Source organism: Thamnophis sirtalis, unplaced genomic scaffold, assembly GCF_051295495.1.
Source record: "Thamnophis sirtalis isolate CommonGarterSnake01/CBP01778 unplaced genomic scaffold, rThaSir2_p1.2 scaffold_2, whole genome shotgun sequence".
Taxonomy (NCBI): domain Eukaryota; kingdom Metazoa; phylum Chordata; class Lepidosauria; order Squamata; family Natricidae; genus Thamnophis; species Thamnophis sirtalis.
Window position 1 is genome coordinate 162,458,408 of NW_028261382.1, and position 15,673 is coordinate 162,474,080.

At 36.2% G+C, this 15,673-nt stretch overlaps 1 protein-coding gene across 2 annotated transcripts in view; it reads right to left on the bottom strand.

Moving 5' to 3' along the window:
* Window positions 1-10,586, bottom strand: part of ZNF516 (zinc finger protein 516) — a 73,476-nt gene extending 62,890 nt beyond the window's left edge. For both annotated transcript variants that reach the window (XM_087707334.1, XM_087707332.1), the window contains exon 1: window positions 8,698-10,586. In XM_087707334.1, the coding sequence (XP_087563460.1) occupies window positions 8,698-10,504 (1,807 nt within the window). In that variant the 5' untranslated portion in view covers window positions 10,505-10,586. The remainder of the gene's footprint in view (window positions 1-8,697) is intronic.
* Between the last annotated feature and the right edge of the window lie 5,087 nt (window positions 10,587-15,673).

Sequence of the window (15,673 nt, forward strand, 5' to 3'; positions counted from 1 at the left end):
AACAAATGATATATTTTGGGGTGAACAAATAATTGAAAGATTATTCTTTCTGACAAGGTGTGTATGTGTGTGTGTGTTTATTTTATAGCGATCAACTTATAACATCTTATGGCGGTACAGAAAAATCATAAAATACAATACATGTGTTTCTACCTATTTAGTGCTCAAGGTGTTCATTTGAGACCTAATGGAAATCAAAGCTTTTTCAGTGGTAATACCCTATTTGGAAAATGTCTCACAGAAAGTTGTTTCTATATAATGGGTTTTTAGTACTCCTGATTCTAAAACCCGTTTTCAGTGGTTTAAGAACTGCACCCCATTATTTTGCCAGTTTTATTTTGATAAGTTTGTGATTGTATATGCTGCATTTAGAATTACTGATACTATTTGTTTTTATATTATATTGCATATATTTTAACTGATCTGTACATGACTATTGTCACTAAGTGGATAAGAACTATAATAACTTGGCCAATAATATCATTTATATCATTATTTAACATACAAAGCACTTGTTCTTTAATAATCCTACAGAATAAGAATCACTGTTTCTGAGTTAAGCAAGTGCAAAACTACATGCTAATTTTATAATGACTATTTAAATGTTCCTTTTGTGAATATATAACGTGAATGGAATAGATGCGTAATGTGCGAGCTCTCAACTACATAAACTCTGTATGGCCTTTATAGATTTGAAGGTGTTAAATTCAATCTCCAAAACAGGCTATCAGGACAAAAAAGCAGCAAACTCATATTTTTATCAATGTCTTCTCATGCTAATTAAGCATAAAATGGCATAGTGCACGTTTGATGTGGTTCTTCAGAGCAGCCTGTCCTTCTCATCACAATATCCATCTAAAATATACATCCACCCACCCTGGCAATATGCATCCAATTCATGTCAATAAATTGAATCAGTTTCTATATCAACTCTTTAATTTAAAAAAAAGCCATTATCCACCAATGTTATGAAGACCATACTGCCATCTTTTCTACTTACCAAATGAGCATGAGACTCATGAAAATTGGAAAATTGACAATGTTAGATCAAACAAATCAGCTCAAACAAATATCTAGGAATTCTATTTTAAACATTATTGTCCTGCTCCAAAAAAATGAAAAGTTGTTCAATTTCAGTGTGTGATAAGTGCCATCCTTTACTTATAACAGTAATAGACAGGTCATGACACATAAATCTGTAACTATCATAATAGGATCTTTAAAAATGATTCAGTCAAAATTTCTACAGACTTTCAGAGAAGAATAGTGTAAACTATACTAGTCTATGTATTGAATTCTGAATCTAACTATGGCATCTGAGATAAAGGTTTACACTATTTTTCTCTGAAAATATAGCTTTAATATAGCAAACACACTCATGATACCTCATTGAAATAAAGTCTAATTTAAGATTCTATGTTCCCTCTTGTGTTTTTCATGTATATATGTAATCCAGTGGTGGGTTTCAAAAAAATTTCGAACCTACTCTGTGGGTGTGGCCTCTTTTGTGGGAGTGGCTTGCCGGCCATGTGTTTTCTTTCTTTCTTTCTTTCTTTCTTTCTTTCTTTCTTTCTTTCTTTCTCTCTTTCCTTTCTTTTGTCTCTCTGTCCCTTTTTCCTTTTTTTCTTTCATCTCTCTCTCACTTTTTCTTTCTTTTTTCTTTATTTATTTATTTCTTCCTTCCTTTCTCTTTCTCTCTCTCTGTGAGTCTCTCTCTGTGTGTGTGTGTGTCTGTCTGTCTGTCTGTCTGTCAGTGGTGGGTTTCAAAAAATTTTGGAAGCTCTTCTGTAGATGTGGCCTGCTTTCCGGGTCCACTGGTGGAACCTCTTCTAACCGGTTCAGTAGATTTGACGAAGCGGTTCTACAGAACTGGTGCAAACTGGTAGGAACCCACCTCTGATGTAATCACAATTTGCTATCAGAAAACTCTACCAGAAATAAAAAATTTAACCTTGATTTACTACAGGACCAAAACTTTAGTCCAAAGACCTATATTTCAGACATATTAGAGATACAATTTGCAGTGATCCAAAATCTTTCCCACGTTATGGATTTTGCCTATTAAGGAGTGTCCTCTGCAGTGGCACTCATCATCCCTCCATAAGGTTAGATCAGCAGCAACCCTTGTAACCTTTCAGAAGGCTCTGGAGACATGGTTTTGCCACTATGCCTGGTATCTGGTGGAGGTATGAACCCATAAAATGACCCTACTGTTTATAATCTATGATTGAACAGATTATATTTTATGGTTTTGCTATTTTAAATTATTTTATTTGTTCCGGTTATTTATTGTGTATTTTATTGCTTTTTTGTTACTGGTGTAAACCAAACAGAGTCACAAATGTGACACGGACAGCTATATAAACTGAATGAGTAAATACATATTGTGCCTAACATACAGAAGTTTTTACATTAGCACCCATAAAAGATTATTTATCTCCATGTCTCTTGAAGGAAACGGAATCAATAGCACATGTCCTTCTTCATTGCCCCTTTTACTTAAATTGGCGTAAAGATTTAATTACACTCCTTCTAACAATCAGACCCAGCAAAACAGATGCTGATCTTATTCCTTCCCTTCTAGCAAACACTTCAGAGATTATTCTATGAACGGAGCTAAATTTTGCTCAATCACCATTTCTATTCACAACATAAATTTAGTTTAATCTGTTTAAAATCTCAGGTCCCTCAGGGCAATCATTTAAAACTCTCTAGTTATAATTTCACAAGCTTGTGATAACTCTAGAAAATATCTCTATTGTCCAACCTACAGCTATAAGTAAAATAATTTAATTTTAAAAACAAATGTCATTAATAGTTTCAATAATTTAATAGAATAGATCTGTGTAAGATTTTTTTATTTTTTGTAATACTTAATTCCTTTTTATTATAACTATCTTAAAATTGAACTTAATTTTGGACTCTGACCAAAATTAAAAGTTAACTTCTTTAACAAATAAAAATATTTTATTCCTTTGATTCATTTATATTAAATAAAAACAATAGCCAATATAATCTAACTCACCCTTCCCAATTATAAAACCAATCCACAAAAAACAGAAAGAAAAAAGGTGACCAATGCTTATACCATCATTTCTATCACCCATCTCCTCCCACTTATGACTGCATGACTATAATTTTGTTGCTTGCATACTTACGATTTATAGTGATATTGTTTCCCGATTGCTTATTTGTACCTTATGACTATCATTAAGTGTTGTACCTTATGATTGTTGACGAATGTATCTTGTCTGTTTATGTACACTGAAAGCACATGCACCAAAGACAAATTCCTTGTGTGTCCAATAACACTTGGCCAATAAAGAATTCTATTCTATTCTACCATAATGCCTAATAATCGAGGAAAGAGCAGAAGATTAATATAATATGTTCCATATATTTATTCAACTTGATCATTGTGATGATGGGGAAAAGTATCAGGGCAAAAACTTAATAATGCAACTAATGAATTGACATTTACTTCAATTTGGGATTTTTCAAATGTTGGCTTGCTGAATTTGCAGCGAGTTAATCCCACTCACCAGTTTTTAAAATTTAGCTATAATTATTATATTCAGCAACATGCTACACTTTTATCTTGAATTTTATTTTTTCGATAAAGTTTATGTAGTTCTGCATTTGACCTACTTAGCAATACTTGAGTCAATGAACTCTGCAAATAGGAAGGGTAACATAAGAGACTCTTGACTTTTATCTCACATAACCAAGAACAAATGTGATAAGCAATTATTCACATAAATGTCTCCCAGCGGCTTCTTACATAATAATGCAATCTATTATTTTAATGTTTCTTTCAATTTATGAGCCCTCAAATTATTTAAAATTTATTTGCATGCCTCAGAAATACTTTGAGCTCTGCAAACAGCAAAGCCATATTAAAATATATTTGTAAACCAACTTTCATAATTAAATTTGGTGAGTTCTACTTGTTCTCATTATTTATTTATTTACTTGGCTGATTTACACATTGCCTTGACAAAATATGTGATGCGCTGAAAATAGTTAAAACATTGTAAAAAGAACTTGGAAATAAACAGGAAACAAGATATAAAATAAGCTCTCCCCCAAAGTTCACAGAATAGGACTGTTGTCATTTGCTTCTGGAAAGGCAGACTCCAACTTCCTATGAGATTTCCGCAATTCCAGAGTGACTACATAATAAGCATTATTTTATCGATGACAATCCACATCCATTAGACAAGAAACTTTGTCCTAATGTAATGCCAGATAGTAACTGTGTATTTAATTATTAACATTGCAATCTTATATTTTTACTATAACTTCCACTGAGATCAGGGGACTTTCTACCAAATCAGCGAGAATATCAAATTGATGAAGATTATTATTTCTTTCTCTGCAGGGTACTTCTGTCAAATTAAATTAGATGGGTGATTGCAAGGAAGGAGGCCTTCCCAGTGTGCCAGACAGCTTACGAAATCCCACCCCCCAGAGGAGGGAATCAAAACCTGATGCCAGCATTGTTATTTTATCAGGTAAATATTTCTCTAAAATAAATGTTTAATTTAAAGTTGTAACATGACCAGCAAGCGACTGGAACAGAACCTTTTATATATATTTACAAGTTGTCCTTCCTGTTTTATTAATGTCTGCATGTAGATGTGTGAATACACATACACACACATTTATACACACGTGTAAGTCTCATCAATATTTGGGGAAATGAACAAAGAATTATTTTTTGTACCTGTTCTTTAGCCTTAAAACGTGAAACTCTTTCTCCCACAATATTTCCTGATAATTTGTTTTTAATGTTAACTGATGGTAGTATATTTTTACTTCATCATTAATAATCCATTTATGTCCAAATGCTAAACTTGCTCTAAGGTATAGATATGGAGTAAGACATAAAATAAAATAAATTTCACATCTGACCTTACTAATGATTTGAGAAATGCTTTTTTGAAAATATTAACATTGTTAAAATGTTGAAGATTAAGCTAATTTACAATGATGAAATATGAAACTTTCAGCCATTACAAACATACAATTTAAAGTGTATGTCAATTTATAAAAATGATTGCAATAAACACATTTGCAAATGCTGTCTGATTTAAGTACTTAACACTCAGTGGAAAGCAATGATTGCTTTTGGCTGAATAAACTAGGCTGACCAGCTTAAATGTGTCACTGGTTAATATGAGAAAAGCTCCTTGGTATAGCAACTCAAAATGCATTTTAAACTTCTCAATACTGCACTGATTATTTCTCTAGCTTCCCCCTGCATAATAAAAATCTGAAAACTCAAATCATCTAACTCTCAAGAGGAAGAAATGTCAGCAGAAAGGCACTGTGCTACTAACAATATATATACAAGCTGTAGAAAAAAAAAATCCCTGGAATTTAAGAGAATCTGAAAGAGCCTCATAAACAAAGAGAAGTAAGCAATGAAAAATATGATACAAATGCAATCGCAGTAGTGTTCTTTCAAATATTTACCCTGCTTCTAGTTGAAGAATAATTTGTTGTATTTAGCCAGAGTCAGACTCTAAGGATTGCAGTAATCCACAGGGATTAATTAGTCTAGGAGTTTTTTGAATACAACTTTCAAAAGCACAGGATCAAAACGGAAGAAGAAAAAGAATATGCATATATTTTACTGATGATTGTTAAATAATCATTAAACATTAAATATTATCATTATTGAATCATGGAGAGCATCACATAGATTAGAGCAAAATAAGCACCCCAAATCTATCCAACAAATCTGTGATGAGGACAGTATGGCAAAATACAGTATTTCTCAGTGAATTTTACCTTCCCCAAGTTTTATACCACCGTATATTTTAGGTTAGGTTAGGTTTATTCGAATTATATTTATATTTTGGACATGCTACTGGCCGGGTTAGCTGTTAAGTCGAGAAATGGTTCTCTCAAAACATTTAGAAGCATCAAGTTGGGCCTGCTATGGTAAATATCCAAAATATATATTCTAAACCTAGGTAATTTATCCATACAATCTGGAACTCCAATTTTAATGCTCAGACATATTCTGCCAATTCAAAATTTTCATATTATAATAAATTCAGTTTAACAAATTAAGAAGGAGTCGTTTTCCAATGCTGCCTAATGTTCATTTTATAGCAAAGAGGATTTTTTGCGTCCCAAAATATATTTAAATATGAAAAAAATACTTTATCGATAACAGTGAATATCGATTATGAGGAGGAGCAGTGAATGTTTTAAATATACTACTTTGAGACATTTGGACAAACCCATTTTTGTCCAAAAACAAATTTGTCCATTAAATATGAAACTCACTAAACTCAAGTCTACTAAATTAAAAGATTACTGTAATAATATCAGATTTTTAAAAGCTTTGACGTAATTAAATCTACTATGTGAGTTATGTACTCAGAGAAATAGAGCTGTTGATACAAAGTGCAATTCAGTGCCTAGAAAATAGCTGACAATAAACCAACAACAAAGGTAAAGTTAATTACACATGTTCTTTCCTACTCAGTGCTTCTGGAATGGAGGATGCCATTCAGGTGAAACAGACATAAACCTTTCCGTGTGGATGACTAGTCCACAAGGCATACTTCAGTATTCTGGCATACTCCAGCAACAAAAATCTCACCTAGTTTACTATTTGAGTATAATGAATGTTAAATGGAAATTTACCACCATAAAAATACCATTTTAAGGAACTTGGTCAAATCCAGATATTAGTCCTATTAAACATTCAATCCTTATGCACTGCCCTGTCCCCTCCATCATTTTGTACTAGTTATCATGCTAACAAAGATAGTCTGAAGGACTGGAACCTGCTTTTAGCCATATATAGTAGTTCTGAATATAAATAATATTCTCAATCCAGATTGACTCTTCCATGGAATCCGAGCTCTATTATTTCCTTCACATAAGGCAAACTGAACACCAAACAAGGTGCAGTTTAGGCAACCATAGTCAAACTTTAATCCTAATAGAATTACCCAACTAACTGCTCAATAATTTCAATAGCTTTAAGTACAATTACCAGCAATCTTCCTTTAGCCTCACTTAGCAACCATTCGCAGGTACAATGGTGCTGAAGAAGAAACTTTATGATCCAGTGACATGCGGTGAGGTTTATGGCTGGTGAGGCAAAAATAAAGCAAGCAGCTGTTGGGCGCCCCGCCGCTGGGTCCGATATAGAGGCGGGACGACTCTATGTCGGACATAGCGGCGGGATGGCCAAAAGCCTCTTTCTTTCTTTTGCAGCAAAAGAAAGCGCCAGCCCGCCAGCAGAGGCGGGTAAAAGACCCACCTCTGCTGGCGGGCTGCCCCGACACAGAGAAAGAAAGCTGGCAGGCTGCCCTCCCTGCCTCTTCTACCCCCTTCCCTCTTGAGTGAAGAAAGAAACACATGCACACACACAAAAATTACTTACAATTACTGACAAATTACATTAATTTTGAATTCCTTCCCCTCCCTCTGACCCACATTATCTTTTCCAGCTGTTTCACAATCACAGAGGATTTCAACTCTGCTCTTGCCTGCCATCATGAAAATGTAAAAATATAAAAGGAAAAAGGCAAGAGCTGCTGAGGTCAGGCTGGGTTAGCTGCTGACAGAGTCCCCAATGGATGACTCTGCTTAACTGTTTAAAAAAGCCTCTAAAAAAACACCCTCTACAGGAGGAGGCAAGAGAACTATGTGCCTCATCTACATAAGGAATTTTTCGGCTTTTAACCCTTGCTTAACTCTGCTTGAGTGATCATAAAGTCAGACTAAATGAGGCACGTGGTTCTCCCGCCTCCTCCTGTAGAGGGCACTTTTTAAGAGGCTTTTTAAAACAGTTAAGCGCTAAGAGAGTCATTCACTGTGACTCTGGCACCAACTACATCAGCCTTTTTCCTTTTACATTTTTTTTCTTTTCATGATGACAGTGGTGAGGCTCTGCCTCCCCTGCCTGCACGTCACTGTTACGATCAATCCTTGCATTTACAACCTTCACAAGTCTATACAGCAAAGGAAATCTCAAGTAAGATCATAAGCAAAGGGATCGTTTCACTTAGTGACCGCTTATCAATTAAGCTGCCAGTCCGAAATTGGCTAAACAAGGATTACCTATAATATATCCTTGAATCAATCCATGGCCAAAAACCATTTCATCACCACCTTAAACAGCTGGTGAAATTCTATCTGTGCTTTTAGATCTTTTTTTTTTAAAAAAAAAAAACCCATAACTAACACTAAACATGAACAGGTCATCCTCGACTTACAACAGTTCCTTTAGTGACCATTTGAAGTTACATCATCACTGGGAAAAAGTGATTTATGATCATTTTTCACACTTATGTCCATTGCAGCATCCCCATGGTCACATGATCAAAATTCAGACAACTGGAAACCAACTCATATTTATGAAGGTTGCAGTGTCCCGGGATCATATGATCAGCTTTTGTGACCTTCTGACAAGCAAAGTCAATGGATAAACCAGATTCACTTAACAATCATGTTACTAACTTAACCACTACAATGATTAACTTAACAACTGTGGCAAAAAGGTCGTAAAATGGAGGCAAGACTCACGTAACAAAATGTCTCACTTAGCAACATAAATTTCGGGCTCAATCATGGTCACAAGTCGAGGAATATCTGTATAAAGTTTTGCAAAAAAGAAAACAAAATAAAGACTTGTGAATTAAAATGCAGTTACCTACAGATACTTACATGGGGATGGCTCATGTATTCCTTCCTCAGAACTATCCTCAGGACCCTCTTCACCTATTCCAGAGGTGACTGAATCTTCTTGAGCAGAAGCAGAACTTGGTGTACTTGGTGCACTCACAGATCCAGAATCACCATCCTCACTATTGGAACCATATCTATCATGCTGAACTACTGAACCGCCTTCACTGAAGCTTCGGCGTTCTTTCCTGTGGACTCGGGAATGAAGGACCATTTGGTGATATGTGCGGAAGATCTTGCCACACTCAAAGCACTCGGTGGACTTGTTCTGTGATGCCCTTCTGCTTTGACGTGAGGATGGTCTGTATTCTAGGTCATCTTGACCAAGGATGCAGTTGTCCCCTGCTTGTGCATTATTGCTTTTCTCTGAACGGCCACCTGTGCAGTTCTTCTTCTTTGGATTACTGGAAGAGTTGGATGAATCTTGGTCTTGCTTGCGTTTCTCTTGACTAACAAGAATATATTCCCTTTTATCCCTGTCATACGTGACATCAGCATCTGCCAAAACTTCATCCCATCCTAAATACTTAACATACTCAGAAGGCTCTGCAACTTTCCCTTTGGTAGCCAAGTGCCAAGCTTGGTAACTGTTGACTGGATCCAGCTCAGCTACTCTTTTACCTGACTGGCCCCTTGAAACACCTTCTATCCATACAGACGGCCTCAAGTTCAGATATTGGAAGAAAAACTGTTTTGCTATAGATGAATCCAAATCTCCATCTATTAGTCTCTCTCCTCTGGGATCACTGCAAATTCCTTGAGACTTACAATGTACAGAATTATGTGCTTTTAGGCTCTCCATATTTGTAAACAGGTTTCCACACTTGGTACAAACTTCATAGAGGGATAATCCAGTCACAATTGTCTCTTCTTGAATGACATCATTGATAGTGGCAATGGGCTCTAAATCACTTTTTGGCTTATTTTTACTCCCAGATTTTGGGCCATGAGATTTCATGTGGTTTTTAAGGAACCAGGGCTCTTTAAATTTCCGGCCACAAATGTGACACCCATGGTCAAATGTCCCTCGATGCTTCTTCATATGAGCTTTGAGGAACCATGTTTGACTAAAGGCTTGTCCACAGACTTCACAAGGGAATTCTCCAGCACTGGACTCAGGCTTACAAGTCTCAGGGTAGGCTTCCCCATTTGGAATTTGAGTTGTAATATGATCTCTTTCTATGTGGTTTAAAAGGGTCTCCTGTCTTAGGGTCATGTAATTACACAGCCTACATTTGAAAGGCTTGTGGACTTGATGTATGTGTTGCTCCAACTCTTTCTTCCCTTCAAATTTGCTTTTACAGAAGTTGCACTGAACAGTACATAATTTAACATCATCGGCCAATGCCTCTTTTCTGCTGCTTCTGAGCAAGATCTTGCTATCCTCTGAGGGAACTGTTCCATTCAATATTTTGTTGCAAGCAGAGGTGCTTTTGGTAGGGCTGGTGCAACCATCAAAGCCTTCAAAGACCTTCATCTCATTAAGTGGGGCCTCTCCCACCGTCTCCACGTCATTCCTCTGGCTTATTGTGCCTGTTCTATGACCCCGGATATGGATCTTTAAGTTGCCCTTTTGGGAAGCTCTGTGATCACAGTAAGGGCACTTATAGGGCTTCTCCCCTGTGTGCTTCCTCATGTGTTGTGAGAGTGAGCTCTGGAAGGGAAAACTCTTGCCACAAATGCAGCAGCTGTGCAACATGGATTTGTCTGCATCCACATCATTCTTATTCATCCTGTGAGGACTGGAGGCTCTTCGCAATTCCATGTTTGCACCTACACTACAATCCATCTGTATTCCAACAACATCAGTCAACAGGTAAAAGCCCTGCCCAGGAGTGGAAAATTATGTTGAAATTTCTATTGGGGATGTTTCTTACCAAGCCTCTATCTCTTCATTCCTATATTCAAATTGCTTCTCAGCTTGAGAGCATTCTGGATATAAGCGTTCATTGATGTTTCTGAATCAAATGGCAAACAAAACCTGCAACCAAAACAAAAGCACAACACCTCATTACTAAATGCAAAAGCATTTCATTTGAAGCACATTCACAACATTCTTCTTTGTTACTCCCCTTGTGACAGGCCTCTGTTAAGGTTTTCTTTTCATCTAAATCAAACTCTTGGTACACACAAATGTATCAAATTTTAACTTGGATGATATTATAATTCAGAAAAACCAGTAGGATATTTCATAAGCTCAGTAAGATAACATAAACAAACTTACGAAATAGTAGGTTCAGTTACTGGGATACAGAGTATGCATGTAATTGGTATGTGCTAAAAATAAGAACATCAATCTCACAAACAGTTAAATTTGTCTTTCCAAAAGAAAAAATAGTGTGCATGTGGCTTCAACTTAATAAGCCCTTTTTTGAAGTAACTGTAATATTTTAAGTCTGTGGTTTTATACACATGTATAATTTCATGAAAAACAGCCAAAATTTTGTTTGTCTAGAGATAAAGGATTTCTGTAGGACCCAGTAAGCTAACCTTGTTAAAAAAAAACGTTTTCTTAAACATGCAGACATACAGAAAAGGATGCATCTTATTTTAGTTAAATAAAATTCCTATAAACAAGCCCATTAAATGAACAACTACGGCTATTTTTTTTTCTTAGTTGATTGCTAATATCCTTTTTAATACAAATAAAGTTATAGGAATGCGTTCACAATTTTGCTACATTAAAATCTGTAGAAAACTTCATTTTAGAGGAGGAACATCTGGTATTTTCTGTAGTACCGATTCAAAATTAGATGCTGTTTTTTTCTGCCCTGCAAATAAATGATCGATACATGCATATACAATCTCTTTTATATACTGAAGAACCTTTCTACTTGTTTATTACAAGTGCTTCATGTTTAATGGAAAAATGCTTTCTTTCTTTTTTTAATCTACCCTGCTTTTTAAGAAAAAAATAATCCTGTCTCTCTGTTGGTGAAGATGCATCTAATTTACAAAGTATGGATCCACGGGTAACCTTTGTATACCTAATACTTCAAAATGAGGATTCACATTTCTGCTTCGAGGTATCTATATTTCTGCCCCACCTAATTTTAATTCTCCTCCCAGAAAGCATGTGCCACAAGATATATTTTATGTAAAACATCTCCCCAAAGTGATTATTCCTGAAGTATATTAACCAATTTATATGAACAGCATGGTAGATTTAAAACATTTTAAGACCAGGGATAGATCCAGTTCTGTTAATCAGTAATGGAAATGTGTTCTGTTCTGGTCTGTTGCCATAATTCAAATCAAAGCTTTATTTAGGGCTTTCGGGTCAGAGATCAGAACAATGAAACATATAATTATGTAATTATTATTTTAAAAACATATAAAATACAATACCCTGTCTTCCTGAAAATAAGGCCTTCCCGGATAATAAGCCTAATTGGGCTTTTGAACACATCCGCCTAAAATAAGTCCTCCCCGAAAATATTGCAACGCAGCAGCAGCCATGAGGTGACCACGCTCGCCGCCTCCTGCACCTCAAAAATAATAAGACCTCCCCAAAAATAAGGCCAAGTTTCGGAGGATCAAAAGAAAATAAGACCCAGTCTTATTTTCGGGGAAACACAGTAAACATATACAAAATACATTATTATAGCAACTATAATGCAATTAACAGTGGCAATCATGAAAATTCTTGCTACACTTCAACTGCGGGTAGTAGGGATAAAACAAATGGTAGCAAAAAATATCCTTGGAAAGATGTCAGAAGCCTGATGAGACAAAAGCATGGGCAGCTAAACACTGTGCTGTCCACCGGGGCAATTCTTTAAAATGGGAGAGATATGTATCTTCCTTGATTCCCGGTAGAAAGCAACAAAGGAGCATATGGCTTGTTCCATAGGGACATCTCCACATGTACATAAGCACTGCTGAAAAAGGATGTTTTTATATTACTACCCTTGCAGAGGGTAGTGTATCCAACCTAACCAAGAGAATTTCAGAATTAGAATTAAAGAGAGTTAAGATAAGGGCATATGGCCATTTGGGTTCCACCACAAAACCGCGAAGCCCTTATCTGCGCCGACATAAGTGTGGAGGGCAAATCCGCGCCGTCCGAAGCGTTAAGGAAAAACGCGACCCTACCGCGATGACATAATCGCGGATGGCAAATCCGCGCCTTCCAAAGAACTCAGCACCCTAACCCTAAACCTAACCCTAAACCTAACCCTAAAGCAAACCCCTAAACCTAATCCTAACCCTTACCTTAATTTAAATCGGCTTTCTGCCGCCGCGCTGTTTTAAAGCGCCCTTCTGCCGCCGCGCTGTTGTCGCGGTGGTGATGACATCGCTGCTTTAGCGACGCGATTTTATCACCGCTATTTTGACGAGCGCGGTTTTGTCGTGCCACGGGCCATTTGAAAAGAATTCCTAATTTGTAAAGTTGGATACTAGGCTTAAACTGGTTGGAAACTCAGTATCCCAGTTACATTGCTTAAGATGACTCCTGGCATCTTCAAACCCTAATGGGCAGAGGCTTTCCAAAGGGAGACTAAGGACTTGAGTTTGGGTTGTGTTTTGCTAACCAGGTTGAACCAGACCCATGGGGCGGGGTAACTGATTTCAATCAGAAATTAGGACTATTGCTTATCAGCCATTGGACAAACAGCAAGTGTAAGGTGGCCCTAATAATAAATATTTCATTTGATTTAGCAACAGAGAATGCTATTTGCAAGTATACGTAGACTAAATTGATAATAATGTACTCTCTTGTTGATATTAGTGTGCTATCATGGTGTTTTGTCCTTCACAGCTCAATTCCATGCCATAAAAGGGCCATGAGCAATGAATCATCTATATCTATTATCACCGTGACAAATCCTATCTTACCTTCATATAACCAGCTCATAATGCATACCAATGGTTTGCGTTAGTACAGGAATTCTCTTAAGATCTAGCCAGAATAGAAAATGAAATGAAAAGAAGATGAACCCTTCTGGTTGAGAATTTTTGAAGTTGCCTCCACACTTCAACGTTCCCAGGTTAGAGGCAACAGTTAAATCATACTTTTATTTTAGACCAGTAATTATTATATGTATTCCACTTCATGTGCTGTAATGTTATATATAAAATCTCTTAAGAAAATAAGCTTTCACTTCTTTAACAGCAGTTTATTTTGTAATTAAAACTCTTCAGAAAAGAAGTGATGCCAAGACGTTTGTACAAGGAAACATGTTTTTTTTTTAAAAAAAAAATTCAGCTCCTATCCTTTAAACACAACTGTTCTGTAACAGCAGAGCATTTAGGAGACAATAGGGTAGCAAGATGAACCAGAGAGGGGGAAACAGTCTGTCTTTAAATAGTAAGGACATCCTTGACTTTTACAGGAAATACCAGCAGGATATGTCCTTCAGAGTGAACATAGGCATTAGGGAAGTTAGCTGGATTTTGCCTTGATTTTATTCCCTCAAAAGCCATAGAAGATGATAAAATTTTGCCAAGCCTTTTTAAAAAAAAACAAAAAAAACTGCAGGTGAAAAAAACACTTGCTCAATAATATTCTGCACCATTTCAGGATCAGCCCCAGAAGTGCTTGATCTCAGAATTCAGGGTGAGCTGAGTCCATTTATTTCTGACTCTGCATTTTCATTTGAATTGATGCAGTTTTGCAAATCTTATTAGGTGGCCTATTTTTCAAGGGCTGGGAACTTTGGTCTCATCCTGTCTCCAAGATCCTAGTCTCCAGAAATGCTTAAAGCGGCAGTTTGCTTTATTCTGTGCAAAGAGATGTCTGCTATGTTTTTGTCTGTGTGTGTGTGTGTGTGTTCTGGAAGGCATTATTTTCAGATCTGCAACTGTTAACACTGCAGATTTACCCTGAGATTCTTTGCCCACATCATTTGCTTTCTCTCCCTCCCTCTCCCGAGTTAATGATGGTATTAAAAACGGGCTCCAAAATTCCTGAGAAAATAATTAGGCGCTTCTGAAACAGCACTACCAATAATAACCTTCATGGACAGACACACCTATAAGGATATATTAAGCAAATACAGATCTCGCTAGTGAGAAATAGAGAAGATTCACAGGATAGAAAACAAGGGAAAGCATGGAGCAGAAATGTGAACCCTTTTTTAAAAGGAATTTTACTAAAAGGTTCATTCTTGCATGGTTTTACAAGATATATAGAGAAACATAGCCCTGTCACCCACTCAGTACATATTTTGTGCTTTAGTATACTGGTCATGTTTGTCTTCACAGAGACAAAGAAATGTATTCTATGGGTTACACTGTAGCACTATAAGGCATGAATTAAAATACATCATTAACATCCTGATCCAGCTTATCTTACTACCAAAACAAAGGAACTATTATTTGAGCAAATGGGAGGGGGAAGGAGCAAGCCCATCACAATAATGAAGAGCTCCTTGCCCTAAAAACTGTTCTGTTACAAGATCAACAATTATAAGCTTATATTCTACAGATTTGGATCCCAAATGGCTGCATGAAGTGATGCATTCTCTAATGGGAGAGTAAGTACCATTGATGACTAGGCCTTGGGGCTTCTGCTGTTCTCAGACCAATCAATAATCCATTATGTCCAAACTACATTTCCACTCCAATATAAAAAAATAAAAGGGCAGCCAGTCTTAGCATTTAACCCATGGACTATAAAACAATAGTAACAAATAAAAACAAACACCACATAAGATACATGAAATCTCAAGACTGAAATAATTATTTAGGTGTGTAATATTGAAAAAGCTATTTTCACCATATACTTTCTTCTCTAGAACCTTTTGTACATATACATAGTATACACACAGCACACAGCACACAAATATGCACTCATAACTCTCTGATTAGATGAAATGCTACATTCATAATTAACCTCTTCAGAACAAAGGAAAAACACATCCCATCTTCAATAGATAAAATATAATGATCACATTCTTTGAAGTGCATTGTTTTTCTGAACAAGGAAAAAGCTTAATTTATTTTCATGTATCAT